At 37.8% G+C, this 18,078-nt stretch overlaps 1 protein-coding gene across 2 annotated transcripts; it reads left to right on the top strand.

The window, feature by feature from the left end:
• Positions 1-661: 661 nt before the first annotated feature.
• On the top strand, positions 662-16,996 carry RAPSN (receptor associated protein of the synapse). 2 transcript variants are annotated; one of them, XM_070931243.1, is made up of 8 exons: positions 662-877; positions 6,012-6,350; positions 8,100-8,258; positions 8,901-8,999; positions 9,076-9,198; positions 10,944-10,997; positions 11,905-12,104; positions 15,867-16,996. In XM_070931243.1, the coding sequence occupies exons 1-8, from the start codon at positions 662-664 to the stop codon at positions 15,937-15,939; spliced, it is 1,263 nt and encodes a 420-aa protein (XP_070787344.1). In that variant the 3' UTR covers positions 15,940-16,996. The 2 variants fall into 2 exon arrangements, with proteins under 2 accessions (XP_070787344.1, XP_070787345.1); XM_070931244.1 differs by having other exon boundaries at positions 686-877; positions 6,027-6,350.
• Positions 16,997-18,078: the final 1,082 nt, after the last annotated feature.

Raw genomic sequence — 18,078 nt, 5'->3', positions numbered from 1 at the left:
ATTCTAGTAATTATTTTTTTTTCCTGTTAACTGATTAAAGAAAAGTTTTTTCCTTTTAAAGCTCTGAAACGTCATCTACAACCTCCCTTCATTTTGCGTTTGCCACTATACATGAACTCATTGAAGAAAGGATCCCTTTGGCCTCTCTGATGTATTTATATAAAGGCAGCGTAGAGGGAAGGAGATTGGTTCCTCCGGCTTGCTTTCTGACCTTGGGGGTTACCAAGTCTGACATTCCTGTGAGATCACATGGCAAGGATTGGCGGGCACAGCTGTCCCCAATGGAAGGGAGGGGCTTGGGAGGGTCCATTCCGATTGAATTTCACTCCAGCCACTTAGGCTCTTTCCTGCTTTCCTCACTGTGCTTTTCTTGTCTTCCACTTTGTTTGTGGCCTGGGTTGTAGAAAGCTCTGGTAGGATAGCAGCACCGAGGATGCTATTCTAGAAGATCAGGGTGGTTGCATTAACATTTGGGTGGGCCTTTCTTTCTCATCTCCGATTGACATTCCTCCAGGCTGAGCCATCTGAGATTCCGGTGGGCCCTGAGCTTTGGCACCATGCAGTCCATCCTCCTGTTTTAGCACCAACTTCACTGTAATTGTTTCTTTTAGCCCATCTAAACAGCCACTCCGACAGGTCTGCTCTTCCGACAAGTTGGTATATGCAGCTCCGGAGCACAAAGAAGATGGGACAGGACCAGACCAAGCAGCAGATAGAAAAAGGACTCCAACTGTATCAGTCCAGTCAGACAGAAAAGGCCCTTCAAGTCTGGTTGCGGGTTTTGGAAAAGAGCACAGATGCAGCTGGCAGGTTTCGAGTTCTGGGATGCCTCATCACTGCTCACTCGGAGATGGGCCGGTACAAAGATATGTTAAAGGTAAAGCATTCTGATTGGCTGCATGTCTTTTTCTCTTGCTATGTTACGGAGAGGATGGTGGGTAGAAAAGTAGGGCTCCAGATTACAGTTCAGCCACAATCAAACAGTAAACATAGCTGTTTGACATTGGGATTCTTTTAAAATTGCAGATCCTGAAGCCCTGCCAAATTCTTGCCTTTGAAAATTGCCACTCTGCATTTTCACCTGCAGTCCTAGACCTAATGAGCAATCTAAAAGTTTCTCATCTGCAGAATTAAGTATGTTGGGTATTACAGCGTTAGCCATTTGCATATGTACCTGAGGGTTGTGTGGTTTTGCAAAGCTGAGATGCCGTATTCTGTGGCTCTCCTTAATTTTGTAGAATTGTCAGCTGTATAAAATAACTGTAGATTAAACAGTACCGTATATGTGTGTGCAGGTGTGTGTGTGTGTACACAAACACATAGTTTATACTAGTGAAGGTAGCTTCCAAATGGCACATCATTAGATTTTTCAGCATTATTTATTTGAATAGAACATTCTCTTTTTTTCTGTTCAAAATAACTACTTTCACAACGTGATGATTGCCGTAGAAGCCACCCAGATCTCTTTTCAGAGTGAGATGGGTAGCATATAAATCTAATAAATGAATAGATGCGCTGAGAAGTTGTTTTCTATTAAATGTTGCTTTGGAAGATCTTAAATTCGAGATCTTCTTACTTTTGGGTAAATACTGCAGAAATCTGTCATCATTTTCAATATACGTGGCCTTGAATCCAAAAGTCTTTTCTTTTTAATTATTATTTCTGTTTGAGGGGTGAGGAGTTTTACAAGGCAATCCAGAAATCCAGAGTTGAGATGAGATGTGAATTACGATTTTTCTATTCTCGATTCATTATCTTGTGGATGCAACTTTAGATCTTCTGGAAAGTAGGAAAGAGAAACCTGTGGAAAATCTAATGTAGTATTGAGTTAGAACTCTGATCCCCCAACACCACTGGTGTTGTACAGTGTACAGACTTACAACAGTTCATTTAGTGACTGTTTGAAGTTACAATGGAACTGAAAATAGTAACTTATGACCATTTTTCACACAACCATTGCAGCATCCCCATGTGGTTGCAGTGTCCTAGGGTCATGTGATCACCTTTTGCGACCTTCTGACAAGCAAAATAAATGAGAAAGCCAGATTCACTTAACAACCGTATTACTATTTTAACAACAGTGGCAAGCAAGGTCCTAAAATGGGGCAAAATTCACTTAACAAATGTCTTGGTTAGCAACTGAAATTTTGGGCTCAGTTGTAGTGGTAAATCGAGGACTACCTGTATTTGTTTTAGAAACATACCCATTATCTGATTAAAGATTATAGAGACTGCTATATTTGTATTGTACAATTTGGGTTGCAAATGGTTTTAAGAAGTTTATTAAGGGATCAAGACTGATAAGCCTGTGGGCTTTCAATTAAGGTATATTTGTGTTAATGGGCCCCTTGATGAAATATTGAGGAACAATATTTCTTGCAGATGTAGTAGTAACTTGGTTGTAGAGCAGGGTTTAGGATTTAAATCTACATCCAAATGGGATCTATAAACATTAAAAAAGAGAGGTTCAACTACTTTTGGAGGGACTGACTAGAGCAGGGATGTCAAACTCATGTCGTCATGGAGGCATCATGTGACGTATTGGGACTTTTTTCCCCTTCGCTAAACCGGGTGTGGGCGTGGCAACGCATCCGGCCTGTGGGCTGGGAGTTTGACATCCCTGGACTAAAGATTTCTAACATTAATTCTTCAGTTTATGGGAAGATTTTTTTAAACTAACTATGAGAGATCATGCATAGAATAAAAGATTAGAGTGTTGTTATAACAGCTGATACCAGTTGCTGATTGGATGATAGGAAAATAAACATTTTATAAGGAAGAAGAGTTCATCCATCCATTGATATTTTGAGGAGCATTCTAGATTGCAAATTTGTATTATTAGGTTTTCAGTCCCATGTTTAAAATCCTCCGCTCTCTTTTTTAATAAGATGTTACAAAAAGCAGGCTGGGGAGAGGAATAAAAAGACATAATGCTGAAGTCAGTAAATTTGTGTGTTCATAAATTGTAATATAAGTTCCATAAATTCACAGAAGTTTGAACCTGATGTGTTGATCTGACTCCAGACTATTAGGATGGATGGTGTTTTTGAAAACACAATATGCAAGTAGATATTCTTTCAGATGTTTTGAAGGGGACTATATTCAGAGTATCTATACAGCTTTTATAAGATTTAAACTAGCTGGATACCCATGCTTTGCTACGAAACTATGTGATGGGGCTTGATAAACTGACACTTACAGCTTGAAACTTAATGAGTAGTTACAATCGGCCCCTCCTCTCCCCTTCTCTCCCTCAGCCTTGCCCCACAGAATCTTCCCCTATCCTATCCCCTTCTCTCCCTCAGACTTGCCCCACAGAAGCCTCTCCTATCCTATTCCCTTCTCTCCCTCAGCCTTGCCCCACAGAAGCCTCTCCTATCCTATTCCCTTCTCTCCCTCAGCCTTGCCTGACAGAATCCTCCCCTATCCTATCCCCTTCTCTCCCTCAGCCTTGCTCCACAGAATCTTCCCCTATCCTATCCCCTTCTCTCCCTCAGCCTTGCCACCCAGAAGCCTGTCCTATGCTATCCCGTACTCTCCAGAGTTATTTTCAAGTTGGGAGGGGGGAGTAGAACGTCTAACTAATTAGCATCAGAGCCTGTTATAATAATATAGGAAATACTAATGCTCTGATGGTCATTTCGAAAAATCCTTTCTTAGTGAGCACCTAGAAGCCAAGAGGAACATACGTGGCAAATTTCAAGTTTGTAGGCTTTACGGTTTTGGAGATTTCATGAGTGGTTTTCGTTTTTATATATATAGATTGATAACGTATTAAAGTAGTTTGGTTAAAATGGTAGGAATCAAAGGAAAAAAAATAAATTGGGGTCTGAAAGGGATTTTCCGATTATTATAATTTATTTTTATCCTGATTTCCTCCAAAGAACTCAAGTGAAATTTGTTCTGTGAACTCCATTGCCAATTGAGTATTTCAGTCCATATCTCCACAGTTCTGGTTATAACAGTACTTTCTGTGCTGAATTAACTCTTTAGTCTATTCTGGCAGAATTCATCACAGACAATTTGCTTAGAAGTGCTGTGCAAAGCATTTGAAAGAGGCCCTTTGCAAAACACATCCCAAAGAATATGGCTAGTTTAACACTTTGCACACAGGTACCCTGCTCTAGTACTAACTTATATGCAAAATGTCTATTTCGAATGCTTTGTACAGCCCTGTTGTTCAGGAACTGATTTACAGAATATGTTTTATCTATAGGGTTAAAGGGTTTATCCGGGCAGTTGCCACAAAATAACACTTAATTAGAAAACACATACATACATACATACATACATACATACATACATACATACAGTAGATAGCAATAGCATTTAGACTTACATACTTCTTCACAGTGCTTTACAGCCCTCTGTAAGCGGTTTACATAGTCAACATATTGCCCCCAACAGCCTGGGTCCTCATTTTACCAATCTCAGTAGGATGGAAGGCTAAATCAACCTTGAGGCAGTCAGAATCGAATTCCCGGAATAAGCAGTGAGTTAGGCTTCAACACCACTGTGCCACCACAGCTTAATACATACATACATACATACATACATACATACATACATACATACATACATGATAGCAACACTAACTGTAAATCACCCTGAGTCCTAGGATAAGAACAGATCAGCTAGAAGCTGACTGGGATATGAAAAGAGGCATTAGAAGGCCTGTAGGAAGAAAATAAAATGCCGTTTGAGAATGCAAATATGTAAGGCTTACTTTAATTTATATAGGATTTTAGGAAAGAGAAGAAATTGCTTTTTCTTTTGTACTGTTAAGTACAGTATTAAGAGTTAAATACTACTTCAGAAATACTCTTCTCTCTTTTCATATGATTCCCCTTTGTCTTCAAAACAAACTGTTCATCAGGGTTAGAAATGTCTAGAGGAAGGGGAAGGAGCTCCTTCTGAACCTTCTCCATACAGGTCAGCATTTCAGTTTTCTGCCAGAAGTTAATTGAAGACTGGTTTTAAAAGCATTTTATTGCTTATACTGAAAGAGAGACTCCTAAATATCCAGATGCTGTGGATATAGCTTTACTCAGTATGAGTACTAGGCAACTGTAGCCCGGATCCATTTAATTTCTTTCTTGAACATGTACAGAGAAAGAAATTAGTAAAACAAAATCACCAAGACAAGGCTGTATGTAAAAATACATTAATAGGAAATAAAAACAACAGGTTATTTAATGTAATATTATTTAGCTTACTTACACAATTTTCCTTTCATCATTTCTAAATTTCATTTAAGTGAAAAGAAAAACAACCATATCCTTTTTAATTTTTTATTAAAAATTGGATTATTTTTCCAAAAGCAGACAATCAAAGCATATGCAAATATGATAACGACATTCCTTAGCATTTGACTGCTTTCCTGAGACACTATTTTGCACATGGCGCCATTTGCTTTATAGCAAAAAAACAAGGTAAGTTTTGTAACCCTGAGCCTTGTCTGCCACAGAGTAGGTCCAAATTGTCAACTCCAATTGTCAACTCCAAATCCAATTGTCTATCTTGATGTGAATATTGTGGTTGGCTCCATTCTGAATTCATTATAGTTGGTGAAAGTGTCAGAGCCACCAGACATGGCAAAATTAGCCAGTTTGATTAGAGAGAGATGAATAATTACATTTATCAGTGATTGGAAACCCCTTTTGAACTTTTTACTAAAAAAATGAACTTATGATTTATGGGTTTATGGTTAGCTTCTGGAAAGAAGGAAATTATGAAGTAACCTTAGAGAAAAAAAGTGTAAAATATAAATGCCTTTATAACAGCTGCCCAAAAGATCAGAAGCCACTTCTTTATTTTTTTTTTCTATTTTCTTTTACTTATTCACTATACCTTCTTATTTTCTTTGTTTCTTTTTTGTATTGGTTTTAATCTTGTTTAAAAATTAATCAATAAAATTAAATAAATAATCAATAAAATTACACAAATTCATTATGACTGAAGTTTAGGATTAGATTTGTTTCTTCTTAAATGTTATGTTCTTTTGCTAAAAGTTTGCAGTCATGCAGATTGACACTGCCCGAGAACTGGAGGATCCTGACTACCTTACTGAGAGCTACCTGAATTTGGCACGGAGCAACGAGAAGCTTTGCGAATTCCCCAAAACCATCTCCTATTGTAAGACCTGCCTGAACATGCGAGGTACAACATTGGGCCTGCAACTAAATGGCCAAGTCAACCTCAGCATGGGCAATGCCTACCTTGGCCTCAGTGTCTTCCAAAAAGCTCTGGAGTGTTTTGAGAAAGCTCTACGATATGCACACAACAATGATGACAAGATGCTTGAGTGTCGCGTCTGTTGCAGCCTAGGAAATTTCTACACACACCTCAAAGTGAGTATTGCAGAAATGACAAGAAAATGTAGATCAGAAGTTTTAGAAATGCAGATGGAAGAAAAGGAAATGGAGACACTTTTCCAACTGTCTGGAGGATTGTACAGATGGTAGATTGAACCTAGAATGCAGGGGTTTCCACCTGTTTTCTTTCTGTGAACCATAACTTTGTGATCTGAAGCTTGTGAGGACCATCACATAAATCAGAGCTCAAGTGCATGGTGTTTGGGGAAACAGTGCCATACACCAGGGTGGGCAACTGTGGCCCTTTTACAACCTGTGGACTTCAACTCCCAGAATTCTTGAGATAGCCAAGCTAGCTCAGGAATTCTGGGAGTTGAAGTCCACAGGTTGTAAAAGGGCCACAGTTGCCCACCCCTGCCATACACGACTCCTCTAAAATGGTATCTCTGGGATGGCAACATTAAATAAAAAATAATGTTTTGATTAGGTAAGGCCTGAAATCTTGCAAATTTGCTTAGTTTCACAACTTTTTAGAATTATGATCTAAAATCTTTGAGACATCAGGGAAAACGTGAAAATATTGTGTGGCTTTGTAATATTGTGGAATTTTGGCTATTAGTTTGGTGCCCACACAAGGTCCTAGATACAACCCTTCGTAATCTCCTGCCTCAATGGAACTATTGTTTCAACTCACATATTTAGATAGGGAAAATCTTCCAGAAAAAGTTAGATTGTTGTATCACAGATTGCCATTTTGGTCATGCATATTATTTGTCAGAAAATTAGATGTTGATTAGCTAATGGAAAGACTTAAATAGTATTTTTCTAATTTTATCATTCTATTTTATTAAAGTCTATTTTTGGATATGAAACAAAAGAACACTGAGAAATCATAGTAAATATCAGTAATATTTTTCACCAGTCTAACAATAAACGTAAGAAAGGAAAAAGCTTTTCTGATATTTCAAGGATTTGATCACACAATCATTTTCATATTATAGCTTAAGGTAGTAACACATAATATGATCACATACAACCTATTCTATGCTAATGCTTATGGATCCATTTGTGAGACAAGATTATCAAATGTATAACTTAATATCTATTACAAATTGCTGTATGTAAAGTTCTTGGAGAACATTCTTTATTTTGATAATGTTTTGAACATGAAATTTAAAGCATTTAGCTATTTCTAGGAAAATTCATGCCCTCAACATTAACATTGCTTATTTTGGTATAAATTTGGATAAGTTTACTTACAATAATCATTTTTCAATCTTCTTATTGTGAACTCAAATGAAGTGCAAGGACTTGCCTTATCTTAACAGAGACTTAGGATATATAGACTAGATTTCCTACTTAGTGGAAACTTGCCATATTGAACTCTCATTACACATTTCAGAATGTGTACATGTATAATCCACATGTGTTACAGTACTATCACCAGTTCATTTTTTTAACCAGAAAAATATAATTAATGGGGTAATCTTATATTCCAAAGAATTTACCATTCCCAAACTCCATGTTAGTGCTTCTTATAAAAGCAGGTTGAAACCATGGCTTTTTTCACTATAATTTTTAAAGCAATCAATCTAGGTTACAAGTTGTCATAAACATTATTCTTTGGTGGATTTATATCCTACCATTAACCATAGAAAAATCAAAACCAGTCAAAACAGCTTAAAAGATTTCATAGCTTTAAACAATCATAGCTTTTATCATTTCTGCAGCCTTTCTGTATCTTTCCTTTCAACCTCACTCCTTGCTTCTTCTTCTCTTTTCAAGGATTATGAAAAAGCTCTGTTTTTCCCATGCAAGGCAGCAGAGCTGGTGAATGATTATGGAAAGGGCTGGAGTTTAAAGTACCGAGCAATGAGCCAGTTCTACATGGCCGTAGCCTATCGAAAGCTGGGGCGCTTGCCAGATGCTATGGAATGCTGTGAGGTACAAGCACAGGTTTTTGGAGTAGGGGGAAGTCTACTTGGTAAAGTTAAAGGGCTCTCCAGTTTTGGGGGAGGGGTGTTAAGTTGCATCACTTTCTGAAGAAAGCAGATTTGACTACATTGAGTTATGCTTAAACCACTTTTTTGTTTAGACTATTGCAGCAAACCGATTAGTTTTTGGTGTGTTTTGTTGGCTGTACTACAGCCATCTTGCAGTAACTGCATCCACTGTCAATACAGTTGTTTTTGGTTATAAAGCCCCGTTATGGGGCAAAAAAATTGAAAGCCATCTTTATCTATAAACATCAGTACACGCCACTATTTTTTAGTAAGAACACAGATTATTTTCTTTGGTGGAAGAAAGTGGTTTTTGAACTGCGAAGGAACCCAATAAAACTCCGAAGCAATGGCAAAGTATTTTGACTGTTTGAGGAAGGTCCAAGCTGCATAACCTACCTCTTCCTTCAACCATTTATTTTGTTGAAACAATTTGGGAGAAGGGATGCTGTCTTTAATGTGGGTTGTGAATAGGACAAGACATCATTTCCTTCACTCAGATGCCCATTTCTTAGGTCACAATTTAGAACCTAGTATGTGATAGAAGTTCAACTTGAGTTCAAATTCTGAAAGCTTGTCTTATTAGGAGTCAATGAAGACTGCCCTTCAGCATGGAGATCGTCCTTTGCAAGCACAGTGCCTGCTCTGCTTCGCTGATATCCACCGCAGCCGTGCAGATGTACAGGTATGACCCTCTCCTATGAAAGAGGCTGCCTGAGAGCAGTAGTGGACAGCAACTGACACATTTTCTTACAACCCAGACAGCTTTTCCCCGCTATGATTCCTCCATGAGCATCATGACTGAGATTGGAAACCGTCTGGGACAAGTTCAGGTGCTGCTTGGTGTAGCCAAGTGCTGGTTGATGCAAAAGGACCTCGACAAGGTCAGTAGTAAGCTGAAACTACAGCCTATTAGATTCATTTGCATTTTTATGAGCCACCAAAATGGGCTCTAAAATGCACGAAGTTTTTTTTTCCCTATGGACAATCTTTCTGTCCACATAGTAACATCCATACCGAGGAAACAAGTGTTCAGCTTGTATTCAAAACTGTTTATCCAATGTACCCTTTAATGAATACCCTAGTTGTGTGACACAGTTATCTCTAAGCAAAATGAATAAATGGAGTAGTGCTGGGATTCATCATGGGCTGCCTTAACAAATATGATTTACTCATTGTAGTTGAGCATCTAGAAATGATCAACTTAAAGTTGTTTTCTCATAAGATATGCTGACCCCAGAAGTATACATGCCGTTTCCTTTCTGACATTGCAGAAGACACTAAAAACCATTGCTTATCAGCAGGTCTTAGGCCCAGAATGAGAACCTGTGGGCTACCCAGCTAGTTTTAGGGCTATAGTTGGTTTAATGTGAAGAGCATTATTAACATTTATTAGGGTTATTAACTATGACTTGTACACTGACCAGAGTCTACTGATAATATATACATAAATATAAATAGTTATGTATAATTTGGATACCATGTAATCTTGGCTCTTGGCAATTTCATAAACATAGGCAGTTTTCTTGCAAACATTGTGGAAGTGGTTTGACATTTCTTCTTGCAGGATGCTTTTCAAATCCCTAGGGCTGACTGTCAGGTCTAGGGCTGAGAGTGACTGACACAAAATGACCCATCTGGCTCAGTAGTGGGATTCAAATCCCGGCACTACCGGTTCGCTATTGGGAGCGTGCAGGTGCTTGCTTTGTGCGCACGCGGGACACAAAGTTCTGTGCAGAAGAACTGCACATGCGCAGAATGTTCTGTGCATGCGCAGTGCGTTTTTGATGAAATCTGGGTGGGTGGGTGGGTGGAGCCTCCCGCCGCCGCTACCGGTTTGCCTGAACCGGGGCGAACCGGTAGTAACCCACCCCTGATCTGGCTTCTATTCCTGTCTTCTTGCTCTTAATCCAGTGTCTTTAATTACTACAGCAAACTGGTTCTTTTGTGTACATGTACATGTGTATGTGTATATGTATTTATGTATATATTTTATAGAGTATATACACAATAGTTTTGCATATGTGTAGTATTTATTTACCTATTCTAAAATAGAGGGAGTAAATCTTTCTTTGTATTACCTAGACTTTCAGGGATTAGGTTAATGCAGTTCTCCCTATCTTGGCACCCTCTGAACCTCAGGTACATATCACAGATTCAAGCAACAAGTTCTTCAGAACCACCACGTATTTCAAGACATCTTACATACCTTGGCACCTCACCCTCTTCACCTATAAACACTTCGTATCATGGGGCCTGATTACTTGATGGACTACCTTTCCTTTGGTTAAACTGTGTCGTCTATTAGCACCCAGGAAGCAAGCCTTTTATGGTTGTAGCACTTACTCTTAAACAGCATCCTTCCTGAGATCTGCATGGCTCCTGCCCTGATCGTGTTCAAGATGTCTTTGAAAACCTGGCTTTTCCTCCAGGCCTTGGGTTTGGATAGTTATCAAGTCCTAGGATTTTATTTGTCTGGGTGTTTTTCCCTGGATGCACATGACTTACATTCATATTGTTTTATTATTTTAATTATCTTAATTATCATTAAGATAATTATCTTAATGTTGTAAAATGCCCAAAGTTTTATGGAGTTGACTCAAATACATGTATGTTCTGCTTTCTACAGGCATTAGAAAATATTGAGAGGGCTCATGAGCTGGCAGAGGGACTAGGAAACAAAGTAAGTTGTCCCGTCTGCATTTTTTTTTACTATATCCATGATAAACTGTAAGTTCTGTTTAATGCGAGTTTATCTATGTATGTCATAATTCTGCCTGATAACAGACCTCCAAGGTTTTGAAAATGTAATTACGTACCCAAATATTATGTTGAATCATTAATAACCCACTAATATTATGAGGGAGGGATAAACAGTGATGGCCCATATTTGTGTTCCAACCCTTTAGACATTGTTGATGAGGTTCTGTCACTCATCAGAAAAATAGCTCTCCCATGAGGGTTACATAGCAGAATGGAAAGCTAGCATCAGATGTTTTGATTCTGGGTAGTGGGGCATCTCCTAAAGTGGAATAATTGCAGCTCCTGACTTCTGAACAGTAGGGTATTTAATTATGGCTTTGGAAAGATGATGCTAGGAAAGACTATATCTTAACCCAAAGATCCTGAAACAATTCAAACCTATAGTTTTTGTGGTATCAGGGATATCCACACAAAATTTCTTGCACTGAGAAATCCAAGCCCTAAACATTCTACGTTGCTAGCATTATTCACGTGGAACTCATCAGAAGGGAGGATTTTGAAAAAAAGTGATTGCTGAATGTATAAGATAAAATGAAGAGTGAAATCACCCATTTTCCCCCAAAGTACAAATAGGAATGGTAAGAAGCAGTTTGGGAAGAGGAGGCAACAGATGGCCAAAGAAAAGAAGGATCTGTCTGACAGTTGGTGAGCTTCTGCTAAATAAATTAAAAAGCAGCAGAAGGGATGAGAAAACATCACATTTCAAACACTTAAAAGATGCCATGCTTTGGATAATCAGGAACTAGGAATGAGCTGGGCCCATGGAGTGCCTCCTTTATAATGTTCTCTTCATGTGATTATTTTTCTTTGTCTTCTCTTTTCTGCAGCTTTGCCTGCTGAAGGTTCATTGCCTCTGTGAAGGGATCTATCGCACAAAGGGTCAGCAGAGGGAACTTCGTAATCACGTGGTGAAGTTTCACGAATGTGTTGAGGAAATGGAACTCTACTGTGGCATGTGTGGTGAATCCATTGGTGACAGGAACCACCAGCTCCAGGCATTGCCCTGTTCCCACGTTTTCCATTTAAAGTAAGGGGCAAAAGGGGGGAATGCAAACCATGCTGGAATAAGAGAAAGCAAAACCCTAAAGGCAAAAAAGGGGATGTAATTCCTCCAGAATGAATGAAACAAGGAAGTTCTGTATTATCATTCATGATTTTTAAAAATCCCTTTCTACCACTCCATTGAAACAACAACTTATCTCTGAAACCTTTATCCTTGAAAGCTGGGATACTTTTCCCAAAATTGATTTTTAATCTCCTACTTAGATTTCCTTCTCAAGAATGCATTATTTTATCAATGTCTTAGCTGGCTTCTTATATCCTTATAGTCCAATTTTAATGAGTTCTGACTTAGGTATAATATCTGTCTACTTAGAGGTAGAATCAGGGGAACAAGCTTGAGAGTCAGACTCCCAAAACTCATGACCCATTGAGCCAAACACAGTTATCAGCTGTGGTTAACAACTTGCCAGCAGCCCTGCCTATCCAAAAATAGACAAAGCAGGTATATATTAAGCATGCAGCGGAATGTTCTAACTTGGTCAGAAGCTGCATTTAATTAGACATCACAAGTTGTCCAGTCCTTTGCTACACAACGTGATTGAATTGAATGTGTGTTGCGATTATTCCCTTTTTTTCCTGGTGCTTTCTCATTCAGTCATCTATGCATTAGAAAGCTGAGAGCTAGAAAACTAACAAGCTAGAATTGCAGAGATGTTAACAAATGTGCTTTCCATTTAAAATATGCACTTGAAGAAACAATTTAGCTGAAAACTTAATACTATTACATACACAAAACCTGTATATGTAGTATATGCACATACTACATATATGTAATGAGAGAGAGAGGGAGACAACAAGCACTGGCATTCTTGTTCTGTTATTGGAACATTCAGAATGTGCAGGGTTTGAGAAATATTATCAGCTACATGTAACGTTTCCTCTTCTGGATGTAGAATCCATGCACATAACAATTGAATTGGGTTGAAAGATAAGGTGAGTACTTTTCTGTACCAGGTAGTCCTCGACTTATGACAACAATTGAGCCCAAAATTTCTGTTACTAAGTGAGACAGCTGTTCAGCGACTTTTGTCCCATTTTACAACCTTTCTTACCACAGTTGTTAAGTGAGTCACTGCATTGTTGTTAACTTAGTAATACAGTTATTAACTGAATCTGGCTTCCCCATTGACTGTTTGTCAGAAGGTCACATGACTTTGGGATATTGCAGCCATCATAAATATGAATCAGTTTCCAAGCATCACCTTTAGGATATCCTAAAATCAGGTAAAAACCAAGAACTAGTACCATATACTTATCAGTCAAAAAATAAGTTGCATCAGGGTGGCATAGACTCAACTGCATTAACTGTGGACCTAATGGGAAGCTTTCGGGTCATTCCTTCTTCAGGTTTTAATTTGTACTGTGCATAAAAAGCATTGTTCACCGCCCCGAGTCCTTCGGGAGAGGGGGCGGTATAAAAATTTAATAAATAAATAAATAAATAAATAAATTGTTAAGAATTGATAACCTGTGTTACCCTCCCCTCAACTGAAATAAATACCGTATTTTTCAGATTATAAAATGCACTCCCCCCCCCAAAGTGGGTGGAAATGTCTGTGCGTCTTATACAGCAAATATTGCGGCGGGGGGGTGTTGGTGCGCTGATCAGCCGATGAATGGGCCGCAGCAGCAGCAAGCGAACAGTGGTGGCGGCGAACGGGCGGCGGCAACAGGAAGCAGAGGCCAATTTTTTTTTTCTTGTTTTCCTTCTCTAAAGCTAATGTGCTTCTTATAGTCCGGAGTGTTTTATAGTCCAAAAAATACGGTATATAGAATCATAAAAGCAAAATATAAATAGATTCTGAATCTACCTCTGGATTGGAAGAATTGCTTCAAACAAAATGCCTAAAATTGATGGTAAGAAATAGTCTGTTTAGATTTAACTGCTGTATCATGAGAAGCGATGCACATTGGCAGATCAAATAGATGCAGGAGATCTAGAAAAGCGTTGATATATTTATCCTGTTTTTCTTTTCAAACTGAGCACTCAACCTGAGTAAAGGAATAACTTGGACAGCCTTTTGTAAACAGAGCTATCAGGGCCCACATTACAAGAAAAATAGCAAATGAACTCATGGATGAGTGCTTTTGGAAGCCAGGGTCTGACAGCGAGGTTAACTTTAGACTGCACTAAATAGCACTGCAAATATTCAGAAACCAAAATATTTCTGGGAAACAAGTTGCCCTGGCCATGACAAATAGTGAATGAGCTAAAACACATAGTGTTGCAAAGCTGTTCAGCCTTCTTCAGTAAAGAAAACGGGATCTGCAACAGTTTTGGCAAACAGCAAAATGAAACAAGTAACTACTGTCTTTAAAATTAAAAGTCAGATGTGTGGCAAAATGCTCTTAAGAAGAATGTTCACTGCTTAACATGTTAATCATTGTCTGTTGAGAGAAATGAAGGAAGGAAGATTAACACTTTGGAAAATCTAGTTCAGGGACAGGGAATCTTTAGTTCATTCTTGTACGTGGCCCTACAGAGGCCTTGCCTTATAAGAAGAGAATGTTATGAGCAACCATCCTCTGCCTATTTTAATTCTCAAGGAGATGGGTAGCCACCTCACCATGCATTAACAGCTGGATCAAGACATCACCCTAAGGAATGTAAGAGATAAATTGTATATTAGAGTAAATGCATTCAGTTACTAGGTTTTCTGTCACCTAAACCAGTTTCTCTTCTTATAAATCTGGTTAAAGAAGATAAGGTGAAAATCTTGATTTTGGCTGTAAATGGCTGCAGAGTTCGACATTAATTTTAGCAAGACATTTTTTTCCTCTTGGGGATAGAAGTTAATTTCATGTTAGTGATCTAGACCATGGCAACCAAATAGTCATCAGTGCCACATTTCAACACTACCTACAGAAAAAAATGTTCAGATGTTTTGTGCTTGTACAGTAATACTTTGCAAATTGCAACCCTCTCTTTTTTCCTGGGATCAAAGGAAAACATTACAGGTACAGATAAAAAGTAGTGGTTCTTTTTCCAGTGTTAACCAGATTATTTTTATGTGGTAAAAAAAATTAATGCAAGAAGAAAATAAATTGGATCCAGTGTACTTTGTTACTAGGTCTCTTTAAAATCAGAACAAATTATCATTCTAGTCCTATTGCAATCAGAGATTAACATTCATCAAATTTTATTCTGCATTGCAACAATATATGTTGCTAAACACAGAGAGCTGGGTTATTCCCAAGTAGCTTGTGAATATATAGGATTGTGGAAGAGAGGGCAGAAGGTTCATTATTGCTGATATAATTAATAATTTTTAAAAAGGTAAGTACCTAAATATTGTAGCTTTAAGAGACCAAATATAGCAATATTCAATATATCCTCAAAGCACAAAAAAGCAGCAGTTAAAATGATGTTCATATTATTGGTTCCCTTCTTGAAGTAATCAAGTAAAATGAAATGCTTCTCAGTTAATTCAAATAATTTCAAATGAGTGAATTCCAATTAAATTAACATTGTTTCAATTATTGTTTATTTCAAGTATGTATTTTAATTATATTTGTTTATGTTGCATTTCTTTATAGGAATAGAAAGATAAGATAGCCTTAAAATATTAAGGAATATATTACAGTATTTAAAACAATCACTTCAATGAAAAATGCAGGAAATCACAGCAGAAAAAGTCATGACCTCCTCCATCAGGATTTGGAATATAAAATTGAACATTACTCAGACTCCTGCCTAAGATATTCCCTACTGTCTTTTCCACTGCAGGTGCCTGCAAACTAATGGAACACGAGGTTGCCCCAACTGCCGGCGTTCATCAGTTAAACCAGGGTTTGTGTGATCTGCTGATGAACTGTTGACCTAAGAGAATTCATCCAGTAGGCGTGAAAAGATGGAGCACTGGACCAGTTCTGTTACATGATCTAGAGATGAAACCCATCATATAGATACAAAATCTCCTACAGAATTGGTGGCAAATGAAGACCTAGATCTTTGTCATGACTTTTCACACATCTGACTTTTTACACCTCTTCCAGGAATTCTGTGTTATCTCCTTTTTCAAAGGAGAGACAATAAGCCACCTTCGCTCCTTCAACAACGTGTTAACTTGACCTTCCACAATCTCAATTTAATTTTAATTTTAATTTTGTGCTTCTTTTGATAGCTTCCTTCAGGGCCAACTCTGACACTCATACTTCACTTCTTTTTATTCATTCCTCATGGGAAGCATACTGATCCTGCCTACATACATAATGCTTCTTGGACTGGTACAGTATTGCTTTCTTGTAGGCATGGTGACAGCTACTCTTTTCCAGACATTGCTTGAAGTTACTTCAACTTAACATTCTGAGTGATGTTTTTCGTAATTTATATTGGTACCTAACAGCTGTTAATGCTTTAAAACAACTGTTAAGCCATTCATAATATGTCTTTTTCCATTTGCAAAGAATATTTCCCAACTTGATGCTCTCCAAATGATTTCCAGAATTTTTGGGTAGCCTGGGAATTATGGGATTGAAAGTCCAAATTGTCTGGAAGGAGCCAGATTGGGCAATTTTATGTCAGTCAAGAGACTGTGATGTCTCACCTGCCTCTCTGCAATGTAACTCTTTCAGTATGTCTCTATTTTCAGTGTATAGGCTCCTTCAGTTCTTCTGAAAGTATCTGATACCTTTAGTTTGCCTACATTCTCACAGAACATTCAATTTCTGCATGGGACTGGGGGGGTGGGGGGAGCCTTGTAGTGTCCCAGGGAATGTTTCTTGCCTTTGTGTTCCTTTCCCATCATCTTGTAATGTTACATGGGCAGTGATCGGTCCAATCATGGAATTGTCAGCAATATATGTATACTTTCTGTAAACTGTTTATACTGGAATAAATAAAATCATAGCCTAGAAGTGAGTGTTTTCTAAAGTTGTAGCTATGTTTTCATCTTTCAGAAACCGCAGAAAGAAAGAAAAAAGATGTATTTTGACTAAATATATATGTATGTTGTGGGGGATATATATTAGTGATGGTATGAATCATCTGAAAAATGGCCCAAAGGCACTAGCAAAGAAAGATCAAGGACAGATACTTGTATGCCCAGGGCACGATCAAGATAAGGGCAGATTTAGAACCTACAATATTCTAGGGAGCTAGAAGATTCTATAGTTCATAGAATTATATGTTGAAGGAATACAGGCAGAATTCAAGAAGCTGGAGTTGGAGGAAGGAGCGTAGGAAAGAGGCATCAGCAGGGGCTCAAGAGAAGGAAGGAATATAAAGGAAATGAGAAGTAGAAAATAAAAGCAGAAGTGAATTGAAGCAACTGGGATATAAAGGTCAAGAATATAAATAGGAGATAGAAAAGTAAAAATTACAGCTTTAGAGGGGAATACAAAATTAAGAGAATAAAGAGTTAATAGACCATATATTACTTTTACTTAGTTTGATTCAAGTAAACTTGACCTCATAAATTAAGGTACGGCATCATTGCAGGGATATTAAGATAGAAATAAGATTACAGAGAAAATATAGAAATCAAAAATACAAAATTATATATTATAAAGAACAAATGTATGAAAGACAATAAAGTAAAAGCTATGGAATAAGCTATGGAGTAATGATTAAAGTGTAACTGAAAAGGTATAGCAAAAGTTCAAAGTTTTACTTGGCAGATACTCATCAATTTGTTGGAAATCCATCCTAACTAGCTGAGTTGTGGATGAAGATCTCTCAACATATCTATACCAAGTTTACTTTACACCAAACTGCTCTAACATATACTCTGTTCTGATTCTTGATGTGTAACAATATACAATTCTCAATAATGGGAAAGGGGGAGAACAGAAATCAGCCACCACTTATAAAAAGCTTTGCTTCTTTTCTAATTAGTCAGTCTTTGTTTTGCCTAAGTTTGTACCAACCCTGAACTATAACAACCTTAGTAAGGCTCCCCTTATTCGTGATAAAGAGAATCTAGTAACTTGCACAAACA

Source organism: Pituophis catenifer, unplaced genomic scaffold (assembly GCF_029215685.1).
Source record: "Pituophis catenifer annectens isolate HBS135680 unplaced genomic scaffold, rPitCat1.0.hap2 SCAF_1, whole genome shotgun sequence".
Taxonomy (NCBI): Eukaryota; Metazoa; Chordata; class Lepidosauria; order Squamata; family Colubridae; genus Pituophis; species Pituophis catenifer.
This window is presented reverse-complemented; position numbering and strand designations above follow the sequence as displayed.

Excerpts from the sequence above, each read along its gene's own strand:
- RAPSN (XM_070931243.1), top strand. The coding sequence starts at position 662 with ATGCAGCTCCGGAGCACAAAGAAGATGGGACAGGACCAGACCAAGCAG. Across the intron at positions 878-6,011 it reads GGTACAAAGATATGTTAAAG|TTTGCAGTCATGCAGATTGA; the intron begins GTAAAGCATTCT and ends TTTTGCTAAAAG. Across the intron at positions 8,259-8,900 it reads ATGCTATGGAATGCTGTGAG|GAGTCAATGAAGACTGCCCT; the intron begins GTACAAGCACAG and ends TTGTCTTATTAG.